The 24,922-nt window shown below is 45.6% G+C and overlaps 3 protein-coding genes across 6 annotated transcripts in view; 2 read left to right on the forward strand and 1 right to left on the reverse strand.

The window, feature by feature from the left end:
* Window positions 1-4,419, reverse strand: part of Cdc25c (cell division cycle 25C) — a 48,942-nt gene extending 44,523 nt beyond the window's left edge. The window contains exon 1 of the mRNA XM_070036091.1: window positions 4,406-4,419. The gene's annotated coding sequence lies outside the window, so the exon portion shown is untranslated. The remainder of the gene's footprint in view (window positions 1-4,405) is intronic.
* Window positions 4,021-18,795, forward strand: Fam53c (family with sequence similarity 53 member C). Of its 4 annotated transcripts, none has more exons than XM_070036096.1 (5): window positions 4,021-4,163; window positions 7,888-8,117; window positions 8,515-8,572; window positions 13,188-13,972; window positions 15,842-18,795. In XM_070036096.1, exons 2-5 carry the CDS (start codon window positions 8,040-8,042, stop codon window positions 16,097-16,099), a joined length of 1,179 nt encoding a protein of 392 aa, XP_069892197.1. In that variant the 5' UTR covers window positions 4,021-4,163; window positions 7,888-8,039; the 3' UTR covers window positions 16,100-18,795. The 4 variants fall into 4 exon arrangements, with proteins under 4 accessions (XP_069892197.1, XP_069892198.1, XP_069892199.1 ...); XM_070036097.1 differs by lacking the exon at window positions 4,021-4,163 and adding an exon at window positions 4,276-4,302; XM_070036098.1 differs by lacking the exon at window positions 4,021-4,163 and adding an exon at window positions 4,464-4,756 and having other exon boundaries at window positions 13,191-13,972.
* Window positions 18,796-23,126: 4,331 nt separating this feature from the next.
* Kdm3b (lysine demethylase 3B) overlaps window positions 23,127-24,922 on the forward strand; it is a 78,890-nt gene continuing 77,094 nt past the window's right edge. Inside the window, exon 1 of the mRNA XM_070036099.1 lies at window positions 23,127-23,328. Within this exon, the coding sequence (XP_069892200.1) occupies window positions 23,137-23,328 (192 nt within the window). The 5' untranslated portion in view covers window positions 23,127-23,136. The remainder of the gene's footprint in view (window positions 23,329-24,922) is intronic.

Below are 24,922 nucleotides of genomic sequence, written 5' to 3' on the forward strand. Positions count from 1 at the left end.
ACTTAACTTTTATTGAATGGAAAGGGAAGATCTGCTTGATGTTTTCTGATTCTTTTGCCTGTCTAGACAAGGAATGGAGAGTCTCTTAGAGCAATGAATTCTACCCTTTTGAATACTCCAGGATGACTGGCTCTAAGCTCTGGACCACTCAGAATCTGGATGACAATCATAACAGAACACAGGTAAGTATCCTCTACCAAAAGCTTTGAGTCAGGGTTACAAATGGGGTCCGAGTCACAAAGGTATAGTTAGATGAGGTAGAAGAAGTAGTCTAAGGATAAAAGATAAAGGAAGAGCAGCAACAAAATAGGACATGACTAAAAAATTTTGAGAACTATACTGGGGTTGGTAGCAAATGTCTGTCATCACAGCACCAATAAAGTTTGAGGCAAGAGGATCACAGGCTGGGTTACATAGTGAATTTGGGCTACTTACACAGCTTAAGCTAGTTAGCAAGATCCCATCTCAAAAGATAATTTGCCCGCACCAGTGACTCACGCTTGTAATCCTAGTTACTCAGGAGGCTGAGATCTAAAGACTGCAGTTCAAAGCCAGCTCCGGCAGGAAAGTCATCGAGACTCTTATCTTCAATTAACTACCAGAAAACTGGAAATGGTGCTGTGGCCCTAAGTGGTAGAGCACTAGCCTTGAGTAAAAAAGCTTAAGGACATCCCTCAGGCCCTGAGTTCAAGCCCTATGATGGACCCAATAAAAGGTAATTAAAAATATCTAGAATTGGGGCTGGGAAGTTGGCTCAGTGGTAGAGCACTTGCCTTGCATGCCTGAGGCCCTGGGTTTGATTCCTCAGCACCACATAAGCAAAAAAGAAAAAAACCCGGAAGTAGCGCTGTGACTCAAGTGGTAGAGCACTAGCCTTGAGCTGAAGAGCTGAGGGACAGTGCCCAGGCCCAGAGTTCAGGCCCCATGACCGGACCCCCCCCCAAAAAAAAAACGTATCTAGAATTGCCAGGCACCGGTGGCTCATGCTTGTAAACCTAGCTACTCTGGAGACTGAGATCTGAGGATCATGTTCAAAACCAGCCTGAGCAGGAAAGTCCATGAGACTCTCATCTCCGATAAACCACCAGAAAGCAAGAAGTGGCACTGTGGCTCAAATGGTAGAGCGCTGAAGAACTGAGGGACAGCACACAGGCCCAGAGTTCAAGCCATGACAAAAAAAAAAAAAATCTAAAATTAAACTGGGAGCTGATGGCTAAAGTCTGTAATCTTAGCTGCCCAGGAACCCACCATCTGAGGATTGAAGTTCAAAGTCAGCCTGGGCAGGAAAGTCTGTGAGACACTTATCTCCAATTAACCACCAGAAAACCACAAGTGCAGCTGTGGCTTCTAAGTGGTAGAGCACTAGCCTTGAGCAAAAGAGCTCAGAGACAGCACCGACCAAAAAAAAAAATCTATAAAGCCAGGCACCAGTGGCTAACACCTATAATCCTATCTACTAAGAAGGTTGAGATCTGAGGATCCGGGTTCAAAGCCAGAGGGGCAGGGAAGGCCGTGAGACTCTTATCTCCAATAAACCACTCAGAAAACAGGAAGTGATGCTGTGTCTCAAGTTGGTAGAGTGCTAGCCTTGAGCTGAAGAGCTCGGGGACAGCGATCTGGCGGAGAGTTCAAGCCTCACAACTGACAAAAAATCTATAAAGGGTCTTGATTTGAGATTCTTCAGTGTCAGCCTCCTAAGAACTTGGATTATAGACCTGTGTCACCAAGTCTAGCTATAGACACTCATTATGAGTCCCACATGGCAGTATTCTTGATGAACAGAAATGTAACCTTCCTTTGAAAACTGAAATATGACTTAGACTGTTTTTTATTATTTTTGCCAGTCCAGTATTTGAACTCGAGGCCTTATGCTCTTAGTTGAGCTATATTTCCAGTACAGCTTTTTGTTGTTGGTTAGTTGGAGATAGTCTTTTTTTTTTTTTTTTTTTTTTGCCAGTTCTGGGGCTTGAACTCAGGGCCTGGGCACTGTCCCTGAGCTCTTTTACTCAAGGCTAGCACTCTATCACTTAAGCCATAGCCCCACTTCCGGCTTTTTCTGTTTATGTGGTATTGAGGAATCCAACCCAAGGCTTCATGCATGCTAAACAAGCACTTTACCACTAAGCCACATTCCCAGCCCTGTAGATATAGTCTTGAAGACTTTCTGCCCAAATTAGATTCATACTATAACATCAGCCTCCTGAATAGCTAGGATTTACTGTTGTGAACCACTGGCATCCAGCTGGAGTGTTTAGTTTTTCAATTTTTTTCAAGTATCTTAGTTTCTTTCAATGTTTTTTTTTTTTTTTTTGGGTCCAGTCGTGGGGCCTGAACCCTGGGCCTGGGCGCTGTCCCTCAGCTCTTCAGCTCAAGGCTAGTGCTCTACCACTTGAGCCACAGCACCACTTCTGGCTTTTTTTACTTTTTTTTGCTTATGTGGTGCTGAGGAATTGAACCCAGGGCCTCATGCATGCAAGGCAAGCATTCTACCACTGAGCTACCTTCCCAGCCCCTCAATGTTTTTTTTTTATTATTTATTTTTTTCTATCATGGTCTATAACATTTATGAGTTCTATGAGCTTTGCCATACAGTTATTTCTTCCACATTGGGTGGTATGTACATTTCTTTTGTTTTGCATAGCATCAGCTGTTTCCTCTTTCCCATTTGTTCCTTCCCTCCCATCACTGCCATTAAGTTGCTTAGTTCATTTTGGTCAATGTCCTGTGCAGTTAATGGGTCCTGCTGTTGTATATTTTTCCCTGTCTTTCAATGTTTTACAAATGAGTCAATGTTAACTTTAATGCAAACATTTAATTTCAGTAAGCATGGTCAGTAACAATAATGAGAATAGATAGTGGGACAGAATAAAAGTGTTCAGTCTCAGGCCTTTTTTTTTTTTTTTTTTTTTTCCTGGTTGTGGGGCTGAATTCTGGGCCTGGGCGCTGTCCCTCAGCTCTTCAGCTGTCAACTAGTGCTCTACCACTTGAGCCTCAACCCCACTTCCAGCTTTTCTGCTTATGTGGTGCTGAAGAATCAAACCCAGGGCCTCATGCATGCAAGGCAAGCACTCTACCATTAAGCCACCTTCCCAGCCCCATCAGGCTTTTTTATATAACCTTAGTCTATCACATAGGGGTCAACTTCTCAGGTGGTTTCATCTGTCAAATGGAATTTTTTTAAAGTATGTAAGCAAAATGAGAATAGATTTAAAGTAGGTAGACAATGCCTGGCACATAATACAATAAATATATGCAATTGCAGAAATATACTTGCATGTGACTACACTTCAGGGTTCCTGCCTTTGTTCCTTATCTTTGCCAAAGGGCAATGTGCAGTGCAAAATAAATCTAATCTCCACCACCATTTTCTTAACACTTGACTTTTTCTCTGTACTTCTCATTTTCAGTTTGCAGACATGTAGGCTTCTGTTTCCTCTTCTGTCCATCTCATTGAAGAAGATCCCCACCACTGACTCACTTTCCACTTATTTATGTCTTAGACTTGAGTAAGGCACAAAATATTTAGCATGAACATGTTTTCAGGGGACTTTCTGCTAATGTTAACAATGGAATTACTTGCTTTACTTCCTAACCAATTAAAAAAGAAATCTGTCAAAGAGATCATATGAAAGCATTGTTTAAAACCTCTTTTTTCCCCACATCTCTTTGATCTAGCTGAAACTCAGATTTACCTGAGCCAGAAACTAATCTTTTCATCCACTTTTGTCTTACAGTCTCTTTAAAAAGGAATAAACTTTGAGGTGGAAGGTGGTGGTAGTGGTAGACTTAATAAAAGTGGTTTCCTGTTCCTGAAGAGTAAATAACAGTGCTGTCGATTTCGTTTCCCCACTCGTCTGTTTTCCTCCCTCCCCTTCCGTCTTTAGGAAACTGGTCCAGCTGTAACCACCGTACTCCCCCACACACCAAGCAACTGAACTGTCTATGATGTCATAATCACAATCCCATTACCTCATCCCGCTGGCGGGAGGTGGGGGGGGGGGAGGCACAGAGGGAGTGAAACAGCCCCTGGGCCCTCCTCAGCTTTCCAAACTGTCCTGGGGGAAGGGAAAAATTAAAGAATCAAGCGGGCATGCCCCGCAACCTTAATAAATGCTGCGATTTGTAAGGTTCGAGCGATCCGGCAGCTGCAAGAGGGGCTCCAGGTACTCAGAGCAGGCCCTAATCGGCACTTGGACTACATTTCCCAGCAGCCCTCACGCTATGGACCGGTCCTTTCCTGGGGGGGGGGGATAGGGGAATTCTTTCAGAAAGGTGGCCTTATCTGTTGGGACTGAAGAGCAGGTGAGAGGCACTGTGGCTGATTCTGTTACGTAGTCAGAATTGAATGAGGCGTTTCAGCTGTGTCGATGTAGGGACGAGGAGAGGAAGCAAGGGCTTTGTTTACCTCCGTCCGATGGGGCCTCCCCCGCGGGTTTTAAGATATGCCTCTAACTGGGCTCGTCCACTTTCCAGGCTATTTTAAAGGGGGTGACTCGCTAGTGAGGAAACCACTCCACCCCGAAATCAAAGCTCCAGGCTCGTTCCCTTCGGCTCTATAGTAGGAAGGCTTTCGAAGGAGGAGCGATCCTGGGCTCGGGCCTCTGCAGGTGGTTAGGGGGATTCTGCGAAACGAAGTGATACTTAGACTCTCCTCAGGGGCCTGTTGGTTCGTGCCGACGCCTTTTAAGGGCACCGTGGGGCGAAAGGAGCGCTCAGAGCTGCTCCGGCCGCGGCCCTGGGAGCTGGAGGAGCCGCGGTAGGTGGCGGAGGGCAGGTGGCGTTGGGGCCTCGGGGCGGGCATCTCGACCGTCCCTCCCTCCTTCTCTCCTTCCCCTCCCCCAGTCCAGCGGCCCGCGCGGCTGGGCCTCACAGGCCGCCTCCGCGGGGAGAGCACGGGACCCGGTGGGGGGAGGGGGGTGGGGGAGTGCTAAGTCCCAGACCCTCCCCATCCCTGGCGTCCTGAGTTCGCTTCCCGTGGCTAGATGAGGGAACCTGAGTGGGAAGAGGAGAGCGAATCCCTTTAGTGAGCCCTGGCGTACCCCCTCCCAGGGACCAGTGGACGCCTCATGCCCCACCCCGCAGGGACAGGCAGGGCAACGGAGGGAGAGGTTGAAGATTTGGAGGGGGCCTTGCCATTTGCTTCTTCATCGGGGTGTGTGGGGGTGGGGGAGGGGTACCCACTTGTCACTCCTACCCCACCAGAACCATATGGAGGAAGAGCAGTCAGTTCCCCACTTACCTGTTCTAGCACCTCCTTGCCTTGCTCATGTTTTTCTTCAGTCTCTCCCAAGAGATGGTGGGGCTTGGTACCTGGGGGAAGGTCCCTAGGGCATTTGTGATTCTCCTGTCTCTTGGCTTGACTTGATCCTCGGTTGTCCAGGTTTCAGCACAATCTCAGCATTCCTGAAACACGAGTGTCAGGGGTTAATGACATCCAATAGGAGATGCAGTGTGTGTGTGGGTCCAATCTTTAGGAGGATTATGGTGGAGGGAGCGTCTAGACTGAGAGTTAGGCCTGGTGGGGTTCCTGGGAGGGCCTAGCGGCCTGCTGCTGCTCTGTGAAGGGCTGAGCACTGTGCCAGTTGTTTGGCTGAGAAGTTTTAACTTGTTTAGTGACTGCTCAGGGGCTGTCTCTACCTCTCATATACACAAAATGGAAGGGGAACGAAGGCTGCCAGAGAGGGCTTCTAACACTTTTTTCAGTGCCTGCTTGAGAAAGGCCCCTTGTGGAGCTGGTTTACCTTCTTTTGTGTCCTGGTTTGATTCCTTATGGCTTCCCCGTTCTGTTCCCCCTCTCAGCCTGGCCTGTTTAGGAAACTCAGACTCAGAGTATCACTTGCGGGGTGGTGGTTGCATTGTTCCAATTACCGCTGTGTGTGGCCACATCCCAATAATTAAAATGCAGAAAAATACAAAATTACTCTCTTCACTTGATTCTAGAGAAGGCTGGGAGGTTTCCGTTTGTCCAAATAGCTCATGAAAAGCTAGAGTTTGTTTCACTCCCTGCTCCTCATGGCTGGTCAGGCTGAGGCCTGGAGTCTCTAGGGTAAAACTATAGTTAGGTTCCCTTTATTATTATTACTACTATGTAATTGTACAAAGAAGTTTCAATTCTGTAAGTCAGGTTTTTATATGAGTACAATGCATCTTGATAAGTGTCACCCCTTCCATCGTTCTCTTCCTTCCCCCACCCCCTCCATTCCCTTTGAAGGCAAAAGTTAAGAAAGTAGGAGCAAGAAGTGATATATGCTGTAGCTTCTGCCATAGTAGTGTAGGAGACAGAGCAAAAGGGAGATTTCAGGAAGCTGCAACTTTGTTCAAGGTGGTATAATAATTATGCATGAGAATGGTTGTTAAGTATAATGATGATTTACTTCTGCACCTTTCTTTCAAAGAACTTCAAGTACATCCATAGGTGTTTCCTTTGCTCTTTCTTCTTGTCTCCCTCTGAAGTGGGAATGGGATAGAGATAATTCCCAGGTCACAGAGGAGCCATCTTGGGCTTTTCCTTAGTGAGGTGAGAGAGGATGTTACCCAGCTAGAGAGATAGACCCTATTGCCTTCTTCATTTTAATAATACCACTTTTGGTACACTGAGGCTTTTAGAACAGCTAACAGGAGAGATGAGAAATGACAATTTATTTAGACTCTTGATTTTTATAGGACATGGTATGCTTTTGTACATTTTGATAATCCATGTTATATCATTCCTGTGACTGTTGTGCCCATTTTGTATATGGATAAACTGAGGAACATTAAGAGGTTACAGCAAATTAGATTGAGATTCAGCTTTATTAATTGTTCTCTCTACTAGCTAATGTTATATACACTGATGAGTTATCTGCCTGCTGGCGATTTCTGGAAATAGAATAAAGTAAGACACTAGGTTAACACTCTTCTTGCACAATAATTGCATGGACTTGAAGCCTATTCTCTGAAAAAGATTCAGTTTGCTTCTATCAGAAATTGACAATGAAAAATTGTTTATCTATATTGGTTAATTATATCCATTGGTCTTTGAGTCAGATCAAGCTAAACTCTTAGTTGGATGAAGTTGTGGGGTTGTTTTGGGATTGTTTTTCTTTTTGCTGGTACTGGGCTTGAGCCCAATGCCTCACACTAACTTGGCTTTCTGCTCATGGATCATGTTCTACCACTTAAGTCATATTCAGCCTGGCTTTTTGCTGGTTAATTGGAAGTGGAATCTCATTGTCTTTTCTTCCAGGCTGATTTCCAAGCTCAATCCTTTGTATCTTAGCCTCCTGTGTATCTGTAGGATTATAGGCCTGAGTCATAGATGCCCAGCTTGAAATGGAATCAGAATTACCCTGACCATTTCCTTTTCTTCTTATAGGAGCATATACATAGTGTCTATTGGAAAATAATATATTAGTTATTCAAGACTTAAAATCCTATTTATTCTGGTCTGAAGCAGAAAGTTATGCCTGTAACTATTGCTCCTCACTGTGCTATGGTATGTAGTTTGGGAGAAGAGTGCTTCTCTTAGCTTCTGACTGGAAGATAAAGAAAATACTGGGCTGGTCGGTATGGAAATAAACCAATTGGGCACCTCTCTTTGTCACTTGAGCTGTTTGCTAAGTGGTACTGGTATTCCAGGTAGAAACAGCAGAGCATGAGCCAGGTTTGGAGTGGTAAATAGGTTTCAATTTGCTTGCCAACTCTGGTTTATTTTATTGGATATCTGGAGTGCCAAGTTCAGAATGTTTCTGAGGCTATCTTTAGGCTTAGCAGGAAAGAACTGTGATCAATTACTGTCTGCCAGAGGTCTGGCATAGGAGTGCTGTGGTATGTATGCCATGCATTTTCCATCTCTGGACCAGGTACATCTCTAATATCACTTGGGGCTGGTCCCTCTGTAATTGGCAGACTCAGCAGGCATGACTGGAGAGGGAAGTCCCAATGGTGCTAGAATGGTGCTGCAGTGGCAGAAGACGGCTCACGAGTGAGGTCTGGAAGAACAACAGGGAAGACATCCATCATTTGCTCCAAAGTGTGCAAGTCAGATCCTGGGGAGAAACATGATAACCCTGATCACTGAGCAGCTACAGAAGCAGACTCTGGATGAGCTGAAATGCACACGCTTCAGCATCAGTCTGGTAAAAGACCAGTCTTCCTGCTTCTCCATAACCCCCTCCCCCTTTTTTCTGAGGCTGTTTGTTGCTACCACTTTACCCTTGTTCTGTGTTATATGAAGCATTGTACTTGTAATAGAAGGGCCCACTAAGGCTCCAAACCCAGCCCAAAAAGAAGGGGGCAGGGATTTTTCCACTAATAGAGAAGGATACTAAAACTTGGGTGGAGAGGGTTTGAAATATTGGAAGGTGTGGATTACTTTACTCACTAACTTTAGAAAGACAATAGGAAGAAAACACTTAGGAATCTCTAACATCCTGGTTAGTCCAAGAATTGAAAAGGTCTTGCTGTAAGTTTGTTAATGTGTTCTGGACACAAATCATGATGTATGTTCTCTCTCTCTCTTTCTCTCTCTCTTAGCCTTTGCCTGATCATGCAGACATATCCAACTGTGGGAACCCTTTCCAGCTTGTGTCTGGTAAGGTATTGTGTGTGTTTTGGAAGTTTGTATGTTTTGTATATGTGTGTCTGCCCTTGTCTTCACACATTTCTTTCATTGGTTTCTAGTGATCAAGACTAGTTATCATACTTCTAGAACTTTCTTGCTGGAGTCAGCTTCTGAGATCAGCACTTGTCTCCATTTTGCTGCCTTGCAGGAAAGTTACCTGTTTAGTTGCTCTTATTCTAGCTTGTAGGGACTTCTCTAATTTTTTTTTTTTTGGGTCTGGTCGTGGAGCCTGAACTCTGGGCCTGGGCGCTGTCCCTCAGCTCTTCAGCTCAAGGCTAGCGCTCTACACTTGAGCCACAGCGCCACTTTCAGGCTTTTTTCTTTTTGCTTATGTGGTGCTGAGGAATCGAACCCAGGGCCTCATGCATGCAAGGCAAGCGCTCTACCACTGAGCCACCTTCCCAGCCCCATTCTCTAATGTTTTTTGAATAGGATTTGCATTTATATAGTTTTAAAAATTAAAAATAACAACCATTATACTGATAAAAGTTATCCTTCCCTATCTACCCAGTTCCCATCACCTCCCTTAAAGTCACTAGGAAGCTATGGTTCAGTGGTAGCCTTTACTATCAGTGGTAGAACACTTGTTTATTATGTATGGGGCAAAACAAAAATACTCCTTACTGGTTGGGCATGTGGCTTAGTGATAGAGTGCTTGCTTAGCATGCATGAAACCCTGTGTTGGATTCCTCAGTACCACATATACAGAAAAAGCCAGAAGTGGTGTTGTGGCTCAAGTGGTAGAGTGCTAGCCTTGAGCAAAAGAAGCTCAGGGACAGTGCCCAGGCCCTGAGTTCAAGCCCCATGACTGGCAAAAACAAATAACCTCCTCTTACTATTTTCTGTTCTTTTTTTTTTTTTTTTTTTTTTAGTGGGGGGTCCAGTCATGGGGCCTGAACTCTGGGCCTGGGCGCTGTCCCTCAGCTCTTCAGCTCAAGGCTAGTGCTCTACCACTTGAGTCACTTCCGGCTTTTTTCTTTTTTGCTTATGTGATGCTGAGGAATCGAACCCAGGGCCTCAAGCATGTAAGGCAAGCGCTCTACCACTGAGCCACCTTCCCAGCCCTCTTACTATTTTCTTTTCTTTTCTTTTTTTTTTTTGGGGGGGGTCTGGTCCTGGGGCCTGAACTCTGGGTCTGGGCGCTGTCCCTCAGCTCTTCAGCTCAAGGCTAGCGCTCTACTACTTGAGCCACAGCGCCACTTCCGGCTTTTTTCTTTTTGCTTATGTGGTGCTGAGGAATCGAACCCAGGGCCTCATGCATGCAAGGCAAGCACTCTACCACTGAGCCACCTTCCCAGCCCAGCCTCTTACTATTTTCTTGTACATCCAACCAGAATTTTTTTATACAAGTAGAACTAAATACATATGTATATTACATAGTACATTTATATACCTATGTTCTTTCATATATATTCCTTTTCGTGTGTGTGTGCTGGTTATGAGGCTGGAAATGAGGGTTTGGGTGCTGTCTCTGAGATTTTGAGGGGTTTTCGGGGTTTTTTTGCTCAGGACTCTAGTACTCTACCACTTAAGCCACAGTCCCACTTCAGGCTTTTTGGTGGTTAATTGGAAATAAAAGTCTCATAGACTTTCCTGCCTGGGCTGCCTTCTGGCCATGATCCTCAGATCTCAGCTTCCTGAGTAGCTAGGATTACAGGTGTGAGCCACCATCCTATTTTCCTAAATGGGAAACCTTGCATATTCTGTTATCTATACTTAATACAACTGTGAGGTCTTTCCCTATCACTATACTAAGCATTCCTTTGCTTTTATAGCCAAGTATTCTCACACTGAATTGATATACCTTAAGTTTATTTATTAATTAATCTCCTACTGATATATATTTAGGTAATTGCTAGAATCCTATGTACTATATAAAGCAATAGTGTATTTTTTGAATAATATATTTGAATATATATATATATATGTATGAATCACCTCATATTTTTCACATGTGATACTTTATCTGAGGTTTAAAGTCCTAGATTATAAGTAAAGGGCCTGTGGTCATAGGCCTTTATTGCTAACCTAGGCTACCAGGCTTTTGTGCTTTTCTTTTCTGGGATACATGGCAATGGAAGTAAGTTGGCAAAAATGTTTTCTTCTTTATTAAATACTTGCTGAAAGCCAAGTGATGTCATGGCAGAGTATTGTGTCATAGGACTCCTGATCCTTACCCTCTTGGAGCTTAGTAGGGATAAGAACCATTGACCAGATAGCGTTAGGCATGATTTTTACTATCACAAGTTTTCATATACTTGTGATTTTTTTTTCTCCCAAATCTCCAGCCTCTGCAAAATTCCATTCAGAGGATGTTGGAATAGATCCTTTGTCCCTTAATGAGCTAACCACAAAAAGTAATAATACTGGGTGGAATGCAGTGAGGACCATTTCTAGCACATTTCTCCTTTCTTCCTTTAAAACAATGCTTAGGACATAATAAATTTTACAGGTCTCTAGGCATTCTCACACAGTGGGACCAAAGGAGGATACTCTTAGAAGAGGAACAGAAAGGCACAGTGCCTATGTACATCTTATCATACAAAATAGTATTTATCAAAATGAACTCCAGGTTTTTTCTTTATTGCTGTTTTTGTTCTTTTTTGTTGTTGTTGTTCTGTTTGTTCATTCATATGTCTTTGGGAGTAAAAGGGGAGGCACAAAATGGAGTGACAAAAGGTGAATAATGCAGCAGTGCTACTCACTGGACACTATGTTGAAAGTGAACTATACAACTTGTGGGTAGGAGCTGGGTGCTGATGGCTCATGCCTGTAATCCTAGCTACTCAGCAGACTGAGATCTGAAAACCAGCCCAGGCAGGAAAGTCCATGAGACTCCTATCTCCAGTTAACCACCTGAAAACCTGAAGTGATGCTGTGGCTTACGTGGTAGAGGGCTATCCTTCAGCAAAAGAGCCTAGGCCCTTAGTTCAAGCTCTACAACCGACAAAAAAAGACAACTTGTGGGTAGGGATAGGAAGGAAAAACTGGGAGAGAGCAAGGGAAGGGGTGATATTGTCCAAAAAGAAATGTACTCTTTTCCTGCCTTATGTCACTGTAACTCCTCTGTACCTCACCTTTATGATAACAATTAAAATTTTTAAATAAATAAATAATTCTTAGGGGAAGGAGAATCCAAGTAGGTACATGGCCCAAGTATAGGTTCCATCATCAATACCCTGTTCTACCCTTTTACCCTCCCTAGGAAGAAAAGTAATCTCTTACCTGTTTAATTGTGCCTCACTTCTTGACAGCCCTCATTCTTTTTTTTTTTTTTTTTTTCCCTTGGCCAGTTCTGGGGCTTGAACTCAGGGCCTGGGCACTGTCTTTGAGCTTCTTTTGCTTAAGGCTAGCACTCTACCACTTGAGCCATGGTACCACTTCTGGCGTTTTCTGTTTATGTGGTACTGAGGAATTGAACCCAGGGCTTCATATATGCTAGGTAAGCACTCTACCCCTAAGCTAAATTCCCAGCCCAGCAGCCCTAATTCTTGTTTTGGCCTTGTTGACACATGAGAAGGAAAAGCACCAGGAATAAGAGAGTATAGGTATGCTTCTTAGAACCCAGGCTGAGAACAGGGAAAGAAAGTTTGTAGATATGACTAGGTAGAGTGAACAGGGGTGTGGTAAGTGGCAGTCAGTATATATGATACGTTTTTAATTCTATATAGTTTTCTTATAGTGGGGTAGTATAGCATAGTGAATAAGAAATATAGCCTTGACATCAGACAGACCTGAATCCTGGTTTGGTCATTTGATTGTTCAGTGATTTGAGGCACGTTACTGAACTCTCATCAGTGGAATGGAGCTAATCATAGTAGCTATCCCATGGAGATTTTCTATGCTGGTACTAGGGCTTGAGCTCAGGACATGAACATTGTCCCTGAGCTTTTTTGCTCAGGGCAAGCGCTCTACCACTTGAGCCACACCTCCACTTCTGGCTTTTTGGTGGTTAATTGGAGATGTTTCATGGGCTCAGTCTTGCTTTAAACTTCTGTCCTTAGATCTCAGCCTCCTAAGTAGCTAGGATTTACAGATGTGAGCCAGCAGCACCTGGCTCTCATGGAGCTTTTTGGTAAGCTACGTGTTCGGTACATAGATTGGCATAAAAACTCTTAAGAGGAAAAAAAATTTCTATCAAGCCTGGGGCCAGTAGCTAATATCTGTAATCTTAGCCTCTTATGAGCCTGAGATCTGATGATCGTGGTGTGAAGCTAGCCAGCCAGAAAAGTGTAGCCATGCCAGTTAATCAGCATAAAAGCTGGACTGGAGATGTGTAAAAAAGCCAAGTAAGAGCATAAGGCCTTTATTCAAACCCAATACCAGCATTAAAAAAAAAGTTAGGGCTGGGAAGGTGGCTCAGTGGTAGAGTGCTTGCCTTGTATGCATGAGGCCCTGGGTTCAATTCCTCAGCACTACATAAGCAGAAAAAGCTGGAAGTGACACTGTGGCTCAAGTGGTAGCGTGCTCACCTTGAGTTGAAGAACTGAGGGACAGCGCCCAGGCCCAGAGTTCAAGCCCCACGACCAGCCAAAAAAAAAAAAGTTAACTGTCATTAATATATTTAATTATGAATTCTTTCCAGAAGGTGCTTCCTGGAGGGGCCTGCCCCACTGTTCCTGTGCTGAATTCCAGGACAGCCTCAACTTCAACTACCATCCTTCCGGCTTGAGCCTGCACCTCAGACCACCCAGTCGAGGAAGTTCCCCACAGGAGCAGCCTCTCTCCCAAGTTCTGCACCCTGAGCCCCCAGACCCAGAGAAACTTCCTGTGCCCCCTGCCCCTCCATCCAAGAGGCACTGTCGCTCACTCTCGGTGCCCGTGGACCTGTCTCGCTGGCAGCCGGTGTGGCGGCCCGCCCCCTCCAAGCTGTGGACTCCCATCAAGCACCGGGGCAGTAGTGGAGGGGGTGGGCCGCAGGTGCCTCACCAGAGCCCTCCGAAGCGGGTCTCCAGCCTCAGGTTCCTCCAAGCTCCCAGTGCCTCTTCTCAATGTGCCCCAGCCCACAGACCCTACAGCCCTCCTTTCTTCAGCCTGGCTCTGGCCCAAGATTCCTCTCGACCTTGTGCCACTTCCCCTCAGAGTGGCTCCTGGGAAAGTGATGCTGAGTCCCTGTCACCTTGCCCACCCCAGCGTCGCTTCTCCCTGTCACCCAGCCTGGGTCCACAAGCAAGCCGCTTCTTGCCCTCTGCTCGAAGTTCCCCTGCATCCTCTCCAGAGCTGCCCTGGCGACCACGAGGTCTCCAAAACCTTCCCCGAAGCCGCTCACAGCCTTGTGATCTGGATGCCCGCAAAACTGGGGTCAAACGACGCCATGAGGAGGACCCTCGGCGTCTGCGGCCTTCCTTGGACTTTGACAAGATGAATCAGGTAGGAGTGGGAAGACTTGTGTTTATGATCGATCTGCTAGTTTTATACCCTTCTGAAAGGCTCTCGGTTTGAACTTTTTTTTTCTGTATGAGCTTTTGCTAGAAAGACTGTCCTGATTGACATGGGACTATTGGGTTTTAGCACCAAAAACCTCCCGTAAGATTCCTCAGTTTTGGGGGGTTCTAGAGAAACTAGATCCAGCAAGGATTACAAATTGTCTTGCCAGGGGCACTTTTCCCCCTAAGCAAGAGTACATAAGCCAGAGAAGGCCTCTCACCAACACCCTGTTCGTTGTGTTCAGGGTTGATTTACTTTTTGTGTGTGTGTCTTTGTTTTGTTTTGTTTTTGCCAGTCCTGGGCTTGAACTCAGGACTTGAGCACAGTCCCTGAGCTGTTTTTTGCTCAAGGCTAGCACTCTACCACTTGAGCCACAGAGCCACTTTTGGCTTTTTCTGTTTATGGGGAACTGAAGAATCGAACCCAGGGCTTCATGCATGCTTGACAAGCACTCTATCACTCAGCCATATTCCCAGCCTTGGTTTACTTTTTATTTTGCCATTTTGGGACTTGACCTTAAGACCTTGTGCTTTCCTTGACTTTATCCTGTCTGGTGCTCTACCACTTGAGCTGCACTAACCTGGCATTTTTCTTGTGTTTTTTTTTTTTTTTTTTTTTTTTTTTTTGTGCTAGTAATGAGGCTTCAACTTAGGGTCTGGATACTATCCCTTAGCTTTTTCTGCTCAAGGCAGGTGCTGTATTACTTGAGCCACACCTCCACTTCTGGCTTTTTGCAGATTAATTGGAAATAAAAGTCTCACAGACTTTTCTGCCTGGTCTGGCTTTGAGCTGTGATCCTCCAATTTCAGCCTCCTCGGTAGCTAGGATTACAAGCATGAGTCACTGCTGCCCTGATTTTAGGGTTTTGCTACTTGTCATTCACTGCTTCAAGTGGGCTTCTGAATATTTAAGATGGGCAGAGATGTTGTTTATAAACTTAACAAATGTTTTCTGGCCCCCTAGTATAAGTGCAATTGTTTAGACTACTGGGGTCACAAGCCTCCAAGCTTTTACCTTTTTTATGATGGTCATCCAGCCAAGCAGCAAGCATTTACTGAAAAGCTCACTATGTACTTGAATCTGCTTAGGTATTTGGCAGGACAGAGTACCAAGCAAGCAGATATTGTTCCTGCCTACATGGAGCTTATAAGTAAAGTTTGCTTGTTTTTGGTTTTGAGACAGGGTCTTTATCCAAGCTGGGATTATAGGCATGTGCCCCCATACTCAGCCCAAGCTTCCTCCCCTCCCCCCATCTTTTTCTTTCCTCCTCTGCTTCTCTCCCTCCCTCCTTCCTTTTCTCCCATTCTCCCATCCATCCCTGGGTACTCAGGGTTTCATGTTTGCTAGATAGATACTCTACCACTGAGCCACACCTCTAGCCTCCCAAGTTTCTGTTCTTGAATCTGATGGAAAGTGGGCTTCTTCCTCAATAAATTTTCCAGGGTTTTTTTTGTTTTTTTGTTTTTTGTTTTTTTTTTATCCTGGGGCTTGAACACTAGATCTGGGTGCTGCTCTGAGCTTCCTTTGCTCAAGGCTAGTGCTCTGTCACTTGAACCACAGCTCCATTTTTGGTGGCAGTTTTTTGGAGATAAGAGTCTCGTGGACTTTACTGCCTGAACTAGCTTCACACTGATCCTCAGCTCTCATCCTCCTGAGTAGGTAGCATTATAGGCGTGAACCACCAGTGAAATTTTCCAAATTTTATGGAGCCTCAGGCATAACTGAAAGGGAAGTTTTGAAATACATTTTGGGGTGTTCTTGGAAATTAGTGTCTTTCTTTGTCATTCAAACTATGTTTTTTGTTGTTGACAGAAACCATACTCAGGAGCTCTCTGTCTCCAAGAAACAGCCCGGGAAGGCAACAGCATCTCCCCACCATGGTTTATGGCCTGTAGTCCCCCACCTCTCTCTGCTTCCTGCAGCCCCATTGGGGGTTCCTCCCAGGTGCTGAGTGAAAGTGAAGAGGAAGAGGAGGGGGCTGTACGGTGGGGGCGGCAGGCACTGAGCAAGCGGACACTATGCCAGCAGGATTTTGGGGATCTGGATCTGAATCTGATTGAAGAGAACTAAAACTGAGAGGCTACTTCCTGGGGCCACACAGACTGACTCTCTTATGGCTACTAACAAGTGTCAAGGCCCCAAGTCTGAGGGCCCAGCCTGGGAATGGGGGTGAGTGGAGGGCTCCGACTCAGGGTAGCCGGAAATCTCGCTCCAGCAAGCTCGACCATGCCAAGAAACTGGCCGGGACAAGATAAACAGAGCTGGTGGCGGGAGGGACAGCCCCAGAGAAGCCCCTCCCTGTGGTGGCCCTGAGTGTGAGTATCCCTGCCACTGAGAAAGCAATGGGCAGGGAAGGAAGGGGTCTGCTGACCCCAGCTCGGGGAATTTCACTAGCCCCTTTGCTTCAAAGGGCACTTGTGTCTTAGAATTTGGCCAGGGTGGGGGTGTTCAGTCAGCCTCCTCAGAGAAATTGTGTGAGTGTGCGTGCGTGCATGGGAGTGTACTTGAGGAAAGGTGTGTTTGCGTAGCCTTAGGGAAGGAAGGCAGTTGCTCCATTAACAGAGCATCATGATACCCCCAGGATCTTGAGTTTTTTTTTAGAACAGCGGCTTGTTCAAGGAGTCGAGGAGGTTCCCAGTTTTCCTTTATTCTCAGTAGCACTGGAACCAGGCTTGTAATCCATAGCATCACTGGCTCTGCAAAAATTCTCTTTTGGGGTACAGCAGAGTCTTTAAGTGCTCTGACCTCAGCCAATGATCTTTTTTTCCCCCTCAGTCCTACTCTGTCCCCATTAGATAGATCTAGTATTGAGGGCTGCATTGAGGTTACCACATTTTTTTTTTTTTTCTGAGCTGTGGCCTCTCACTCTCTTAGTAGGTCCAAGCATATGCGAGCAACTAAGGCATAGCTGAAGGGTTTCATTTCTCTCTTCTTCATTGAGGGGACCTTTTCCTCTCATCTTCTGATTTTCCAGGTCAGAGATAAGGTAGCAAGACGATGTCTTGGTTCTCAGCATCTGTTGAGGTAGATCTGAAGCAGGAACAGTGGCATTCAGTTCTCAGCAGAGATGAGCTCATTCCATTACTGCTCTTTGGAAGCAGAATATAGTGAAACCCATTCTTACAAGATCCTGGCCCAGACTCTTTTCTGACCTGCTTGAGAAAGAGGCTAGGTATTCAACATTTACTAGTTTACTTGTCTTCCACTCCTGCCAGGAAATGTTTATTTACCTCTAATTGGCCCTAAGAGACTACAGAGAGGCTGGGACTCACTGAGGGATTGGCTGAGGATGTGTAAAGCAAAGGCTGTGAGAAGCAGCTGGGAGTTTGTTGTTGGATTGAATTTCGTTTTTGTTACTAGCCCATAATTTGAGCTAGGGCAGTAGGTCTAGTGGCTGCAGTGTGGATTTAAGAACTACAGTTATTTTGGTAGGCTGGTACTAGTGGATATGCATATTGAAGCTGTCACCATAGTAGCCCATGAGGCACTGTTTAGCTTTGATTAGAAGACCTTGCACGACCAAATTGGACTTGCCCTTCCTGCTTTATTGCATGAAGGGCATTTTTCTGTTCAATATCCAGGATGTCTAGACCCAATTCCTCATATTAGAGAAGGCAAAGGTCTGTTTTTTTTTTTTTTTCAATGTGGAATTGTGCCTGATGTTTTCTGCATCTCCTACATGTTGCATAGGAGCTATCACTGAGGCTCCAGCCTTCTTGCCTCCACTTCAGAGGAAGTGGCTCTGTCCTCAGAGGCGCTAGGTCTAGTTACCATGTATCACCAAGTCTCTTGAGATCTGAGAAAGGCTCTCTAAAGAATTAAGTGAAACTGTGAGCCCAGGAGGTGCCCATCTTTAGTTTCATCCCTTCCCTGGTTCTTCTCCCTCTTCAGTTCATAATTTCCCTGGTATCAGCTGCTTTTCCTCCTGGGACGTCCCCTTCCCTTGGCTCTCTGTTGCAGATTAGCTGTTCCAGCTTCCAGTAGGCTACTGTCAATGCCAATGAGTTCTCTGCAGGCCCTAAGCTGAAGAAGTGAAGCCTCTATCCTGGCTTTTTTTTTTTTTTTAAGCCCTAGGGCATCATCCTTAGAGGAGAAGGCCTACAGTTGTCATGTTTTAATTCCATACTTCAAGTCTGGGAGTTAAAGTAATCCAAACTATCTTGCTTCCTAAAGAGCTGTGGCCCTGGAACAAGCCTTTTCAAGAAGTGGTTCATTTTGCTTTACACAATAGATCTGTTCCAACAGTTCTGTGTAAACCAAATGCTATTTTTAATGCATTTGGATTGCTGATCATTTAAAAGCAGCCTATGATTGCTTCTTTTGTAAAGCAAGCAACCATCCCTTAGTTCTCTACTTTAGCTGTTTTGATTATTTGGGTTCTCACATATTGGGCTTACCCAGAGTGGAGCACACCTCCAGGGCTTGTGGCTGATGCTGGGTAGATGTCTGCATCTGTGTTGTGTGTGTAGTGTGGCTGGCCAGTAGGTGAGTATTCCTGCGTGTGTGAGTGAAGCCACTCCCAGGCTGGTGCTCTCCTCTTGTGCCCGGTGACTGCCCAGTGGCAGCCTCAGCTGCCCTTCACTCCCACCTGCTGCCAAAGTCCCTGTGCTAATGGGATTACAAAAACAAAAAGTGGAAAAAAAAATTTTCGTAAACTTTGTTTTATATAAAAAAAATTCCATAAGTCTGTGTGTGTTAAACATGAGGTTCTGCCTCTGTGGCTGTGTTTGAAAAAATAAAGTTTTATTAGAATAATCCATTTTCCCAAGCAAGTTTGTGTATTACAGTGTCTTTTTCCCAGTCCCACAAAGAAAGATAAGAAGCAGAGAGACCACCAAACTTCAGTCCTATTCTCTGAGAAACAGATAGGCTTCTCAAAATGATAATATCTGGTCCCTAGGTGCTTTAAAGGCCCAGCAGATCAGATCCTATGGAATAAGCTTCATTCAAGGCCTTCATTATTTCTATGAATCTGGTTTGGTGTCTGTTTCCCTGGCATTTACACCTGTTTCTTCTTTCTTGCTGTCATTTTCACTTCTACCTGAGTAAAGTCAAATGTTAATACATTTCAGTTCCCTGGGAAATGCTTAATGACTGAATTAGAAACTTATCTAGATGGGCTTATAGGCTTTGGGTTGCAAGAAGATGTCAAAGTGAGAGATGGCCTGGACTCTGGTCCTGAAGAGATGTAAATTTAATCATCAGAATTTAGATTCTAAAGACCTAGGCAATTCTCCATCCTAAAAATACTTTTTCTTTTCAAATATCAGTCCTGGGGCTTGAACTCAGGGCCTGGGTGCTGACCCCGAGCGTTTTTTTTTTTTTTTTTTGTCTGGTTGTGCAGCTTGAATTCTGGGCTCAGGCACTGTCCCTGAGCTCTTCAGCTCAAGGAGAGCACTCTATCATTGAGCCACAGTGACACCGGTTTTCTGATGGTTTATTTGAGATAAAAGTCTCACAGACTTTCCTGCCTGGGATCTCAGCCTCCTGAGTAGCTAGGATTACAGGTGTGAGCCACTAGTGCCTGGCTCCCTGATCTTTTTTGTGCAAGGCTAGCATTCAGCTACTTGAGCCAAGCGTCATTTCGAGATTTTTAGTGGTTAATTGGAGATGAGTGTCACACTTTCCTCCCAGGGCTAGCTTCCAACTTTGATCCTCAGATCTCAGCCTCCTGAGTAGTTAGAATTACAGGTGAGAGCCACCAGCACCTGGCTATCCTAAAAACATTGTTTATACAAAATTATCCTGGCAGCAAAACTTCTTTTGTCCTAGGGAAAGGTATTTTCCCTAATGTTTCAATTTGCTGATGAGTCCTATTTGCTGCTGAAAGAAGCTGCATTGCTCAAGTTTTTAGGACTTTTTTTAAAAATTATTTTTATTTTTAGATTATATGATCCTCTACCTAATAGACTCTACAGATTCTTTTTGCTTATGTGGTGCTGAGGAATAGAATCCAGGGCCTCATGCATGCAAAGCAAGCGCTCTACCACTGAGCCACCTTCCCAGCCCCAAGTTTTTAGGACTTTCTATTCTACCCTTCTCCCTACGTTAACAGTCATCCAACGTGCATAGATGAAACAGCTGCTTAGAGATCCAGGCAAGAGCCTCTAAAGGTATTTTGTTGTTTGTTTGTTTGTTTTGAAATTTACCATTTGTGGTGCTAACTTGTCAGGGCAGCAAGAATAAGGTGCTTTAGCCTACATCCTACTTTCCAGTTTCAAATTTGTGGCATTCATTGAATACCAATGAATTGGCTTCCCTACCTGGGACAGAAACCCTAGAAAAAGTTGTCAGGAAGGAGGGGTTTTTGGAGATTGGGGAGGGCAGCAGAATGTGGTTAAAGAGGCTTAGAATCACAGCTTTTCTTTTAATATTTCAGTTTTATCTACTGGTGTGTAGGTAAACTGAACACTTAAAATGACTTTGGTCCTTCTTTTTTGAATTCTATAGATTTCTTTTTTTTTTTTTTTTTTTTTTTGGTCAGTTGTGAAGTTTGAACTGGGGACCTAGGCACTGTTTGTCTCTGGGCTCTTTTACTTGAGGCTAGCACTCTACTACTAAGAGCCACAGCCCCATTTCCGGTTCTCTGGTGGTTAATTGGGGATAAGAGTTTCACAGACTTTTCTGCTGGGACTGGTTCAAATCATGATTCTCAGATCTCAGTCTCCTGAGTAACTAGGATTAGATGTGTAAGCCACCAGTGCCTGGCAGTCTATGGATTAAAAAAAAAAAAGTATATGTTTTGTTGCTATTTTAAGTGCTAGGATCAAACTTAGGGCCTTGTACATACTACACATACTCCTAGTCCTGTAATGGGATTTTCAACTTTATATTCTGTGAGACCAAGTGTAATAATAATGTCTGCACTCTGGACCTGGGCGCTGTCCCTCAGCTCTCAGCTCAAGGCTAGCACTCTACCACTTGAGCCAAAGCACCACTTCGGCTTTTTTCTGCTTATGTGGTGCTGAGAAATCGAACCTAGAGCCTCATGCATGCAAGGCAAGCACTCTACCACTAAGCCACCTTCCCAGCCCTAATGTTTAATTCTTGAAGTCTCACCAGTATAGTAAAGAATGTAAACTCCAAGAGGATAGGGTATTTTTAATTCAATGTTGTGTCTCAACACTTTGGAAAATTTCTAGTACATGATAAGGGCTTGCCATATTTGAATACATTTCTCCTTTTGCCCTTTCCATCCCTGAGATTTGTCTCTGGTGCTGTTAGAAAACAGCTGTAGACACCCAGACAATTAAAGTCTCATACAGGGGAAAACCTAAGCCATTAATTTTGTTAGAAAAGCTGAAAGATGGGTCTTGTATGGATTCATACTATTTTCTTCCAACTACAATTTATAAGACATTTGCTTTCTTAGATATTTCTCAGTTCAAGGAATATTCTGAGTCAAGCTTGAGGTCAGCTGTGGAAGATGGAGTTTATGAGAATAGGGAGGGAATTGTTTTGGTTTTTGTTTTTTTTTGGTCGGTCGTGGGGCTTGAACTCTGGGCTTGGGCACTGTCCCTCAGCTCTTCAGCTCAAGGCAAGCGCTCTACCACTTGAGCCACAGTGCCACTTTCGGTTTTCAAGTGGTTTATTGGAGATAAGAGTCTCATGGACTTTCCTGCCCAGGCTGGCTTTGAACTGAGATCCTCAGATCTCAGCCTCCTGAGTAGCTAGGATTACAGGTGTGAGCCACGGGCGCCCGGCGGGAGGGAATGTTTTGTGGGTGCTTCATAGGCTTTTCTAGATGTTGTATGCTTCAAAGTTGGTATCTGACACCAGCCTTTGCCACAAGGAAAGTTAGTAAAGGGTACAGAGAAGATTATGGAAAGATGACTGAGTAGGCACTGAAGCTTTCTATTACATATAGGGCAGATCAATGAAAGTCATGTTTAGAGCGGTAGTCATAGTTTATTACTAGACCCTTTATCCTGATTTGTATCTGTTTTGTATATACTCAATCTCTATATTCATGAGGCCATAAAATGTGCTAGGCTGACAATACCAACATTAATTGAGGTTTCCCATTGTCTCGTGAATAACTAGCCCCAAAAAAAAATCTCAGCATCTTTTTTTTTTTTTTTAGCATCTTCCTTTTGTACAGCCTCATTTTCTAATAAGAAATGATCAACATCCTACACCTGTAAGATAACTTCAGTTCGGAGTTATGGGACTTTTCTTTGCCTTCAACCACAGTACTTCCATGGTAAAATGAAGTGCACTGAAACCCAGAGAGGAAAATTCCTTTACTGCTATTCTCTTTGCATGTCCCTTAAGTTGAGAAATACTGTAGAATATAAGAATATAACATTGGAAGACTAGGAAAGCAAAGAAGCTCTGAGAGTTTAAAGTAATATCAAGATGTTGGAGACATACTGGCCTTCATAAAATTCAAAGTAGCATTGTTACCACTAATTCATCGGCCAATTGGAAAGGAATTTATGAAGTACTAGCACTACACAATGGGATGGTATTATGTTATAGACCAATGAGAAGAAAGATACTGTATTCCATGGATCAACAGAAAATTTCCTAAAGGATAGTTAGGGGATGGGCGGAGCTAATTTTTCGGTTAGAAAATCAAAGGGATATTGGGGTCGCTAACTTACCCCAAACATCTACTGTCTAGGTACCTTGACTTCTTCCCCCCTACCTCCCTAAGTCATTGCTGTTGAAATGAAGTATGCCAAAATCTTCTCAACATATACTAACACTCTGAAAATGTCCGAGTGGTACCAGGGATGGTGACAAAGGGGGCCTGAAGGCCCCACTTATTCCCCCCAACCAGGCCGAACCTGCAATTCCCCTCCCGACCGCAGGGGGCACTGCAGCCCCTGGGGAGGTTGGGGCGGAGCGCGGCGAGGGGCCCAGAGCTGCCGCTCCGCTCCAGAGCGCGGGGGGCGCTGTGCCGGGCCCGGGCTGCGGCTCCGCTCCCGGCCACGGGGGGCGCTGCGCCACACCGGTGGTTGGTGGTGGCTGTTGGGGGGGGTGGGGGGGAGCGGCGGCCGCGGGTGGTGCGGAGGGAGGCCTTGCGGGCGGATCGGGCGCTCGGCGGCGGCGGAGGTGGTGGGAGGAGGCGGGCGGGAACGCGGGTCTGGCTGACCCTGGCGATGGCGGACGCGGCGGCCTCCCCGGTGGGCAAGCGTCTGCTGCTTCTGTTCGCGGACACCACGGCCTCGGCTTCGGCCCCCGTGGCGGCAGCGGTGGCGTGTGGAGGAGATCCAGGGCCTGCGCTGCGCACTCGGGCCTGGCGGGCCGGCACGGTGCGGGCCATGAGCGGGGCGGTGCCCCAGGACCTAGCGGTGAGTGGCGGCTGAGGCGGGCACTTGAGTCCGGTGCTGCAGGGCCTGTGGGCCGCCTCCCCGGGGGCCTTTGTGAGGGGGCGGTGTGGTGGGGGTGACCCAGTTCCGCGCCCCCGGATCTCCTTAGCGCCCCCCGCCGGCACTTCAGCACCCCGGCACCTGAGCTGTGGCCGGCATGGCTTCCGCGTCGGGGTGCGCGCCCCAGTTTCTCCTGGGGGGCGGCCAGGGTGCCAGGAGCTGCTGCTTCTAGCCGGTTGGCCCCGCCTCCTGGGCGCCCCTTTGCTCTGCGTCTCCCCCTTCCTCCTCCCAACACGCCTTCGGAACAAGCTCTCGAACCCGAGGTGCCCGGGCCTGGCCGAATTCTGCCGGCGCTGCCACTGCCCCCTAGAAGACGCAGACCTGTAATCCCCAGGTTTGCCCCGAGCCCCGCGCCCTGTTCATTTCCTCTCGGAGCCCGGAGTGGAGCGGCAATGTGGGCAGCGCTGGGAGGCACCGAGGCTGCAGTGGGAGCGCTCGCGGATTTTTTTTTTTTTTTTAATCTGGCAGTTACTTCCTCGTCTGAGCTGGGCTTGGCCGGCTCTCGCTCTGGGCTGTTTTCGAGCTCGTTTCTCTGCACTTGTGGGTGACAGGAAGCTGCAGTTTTAGGGCTTGTTGATAAGTTGGAGATCTTTCTCAGGGGCTGTGAGGTGGCTGCTGGGTGTGGGGGGGTGCTCTTTTGCTCCCAGCTGGGCTACTCCCTCAACCTTGGGGACAGGTTTTGTTTTGAAACTTTTGTGTTGGAAGCTGGGTCGCTTTTGCACGCTTGCAGGGGTGTGTTTTGTGATTCAAGTAGTTCGGTGATTTAACTTCACTAGCACTCGGTCTTACAATGTATTAATTTTGTTAACGTGGTGGTAAAATAGCTGAGTTTGGGCAAGCCTCTTTAGTTCCTCATTCTCACAGCAGCCCTCTAAGAGATTCTAGTGAGGTAAGGCTATGAAAAAAAATGGAGTGGGAGAGTCTTTTGAAATTTAAGATAGATCAGCACGCAGAACCTAAATATTCTTGAAGAACTTGTTACTGCAGACATTTTATTCACTAAATAGTAACGTATTTTGTGAGATCTGAAGTAGTGTAGGCTTCTGATGTTCATTTTTCTTCCTTTTCATCAACAGTGTTAGACTGCCTTTTTTTTCCTTTATGGGTAGACTTGTGGCTGGCTTAGGCTTGCCTTTTGCTGCTTTGATACTCTCCCATGCTGCTGCTAGGACATTCAGGAGGTTTTAGTAGGGCAAAATCATAATTTTTCTTAAACCACCCATGAATATTACAGGGTAAGGATAATGATTATCAAGACAAGGATTTGAATCTAAATGCCTCTGTGCTTGTTTTAGAAAGCTAGGATGGGGGAGGGAGGTGACCTCAGATACACTAATTCACCCTTGGAAGCAATGCATATTTGATATATTTATGTGTGTATATATTTATATATTGTCCTGAGGTATAGTCTGCCTTACTACCTTTTTGGTTGAGGCTTTGTTTTCTAGTTCTTTCACTGGTTCTTTCCTCCTTTGTATGAATTGCTAATGGGTTTTGCACCTGAAATGGCTACCAT

The sequence above is a fragment of the Dipodomys merriami genome, unplaced genomic scaffold (assembly GCF_024711535.1).
Source record: "Dipodomys merriami isolate MVZ:Mamm:240054 unplaced genomic scaffold, mDipMer1.0.p SCAF_27, whole genome shotgun sequence".
NCBI classification, from domain to species: Eukaryota; Metazoa; Chordata; class Mammalia; order Rodentia; family Heteromyidae; genus Dipodomys; species Dipodomys merriami.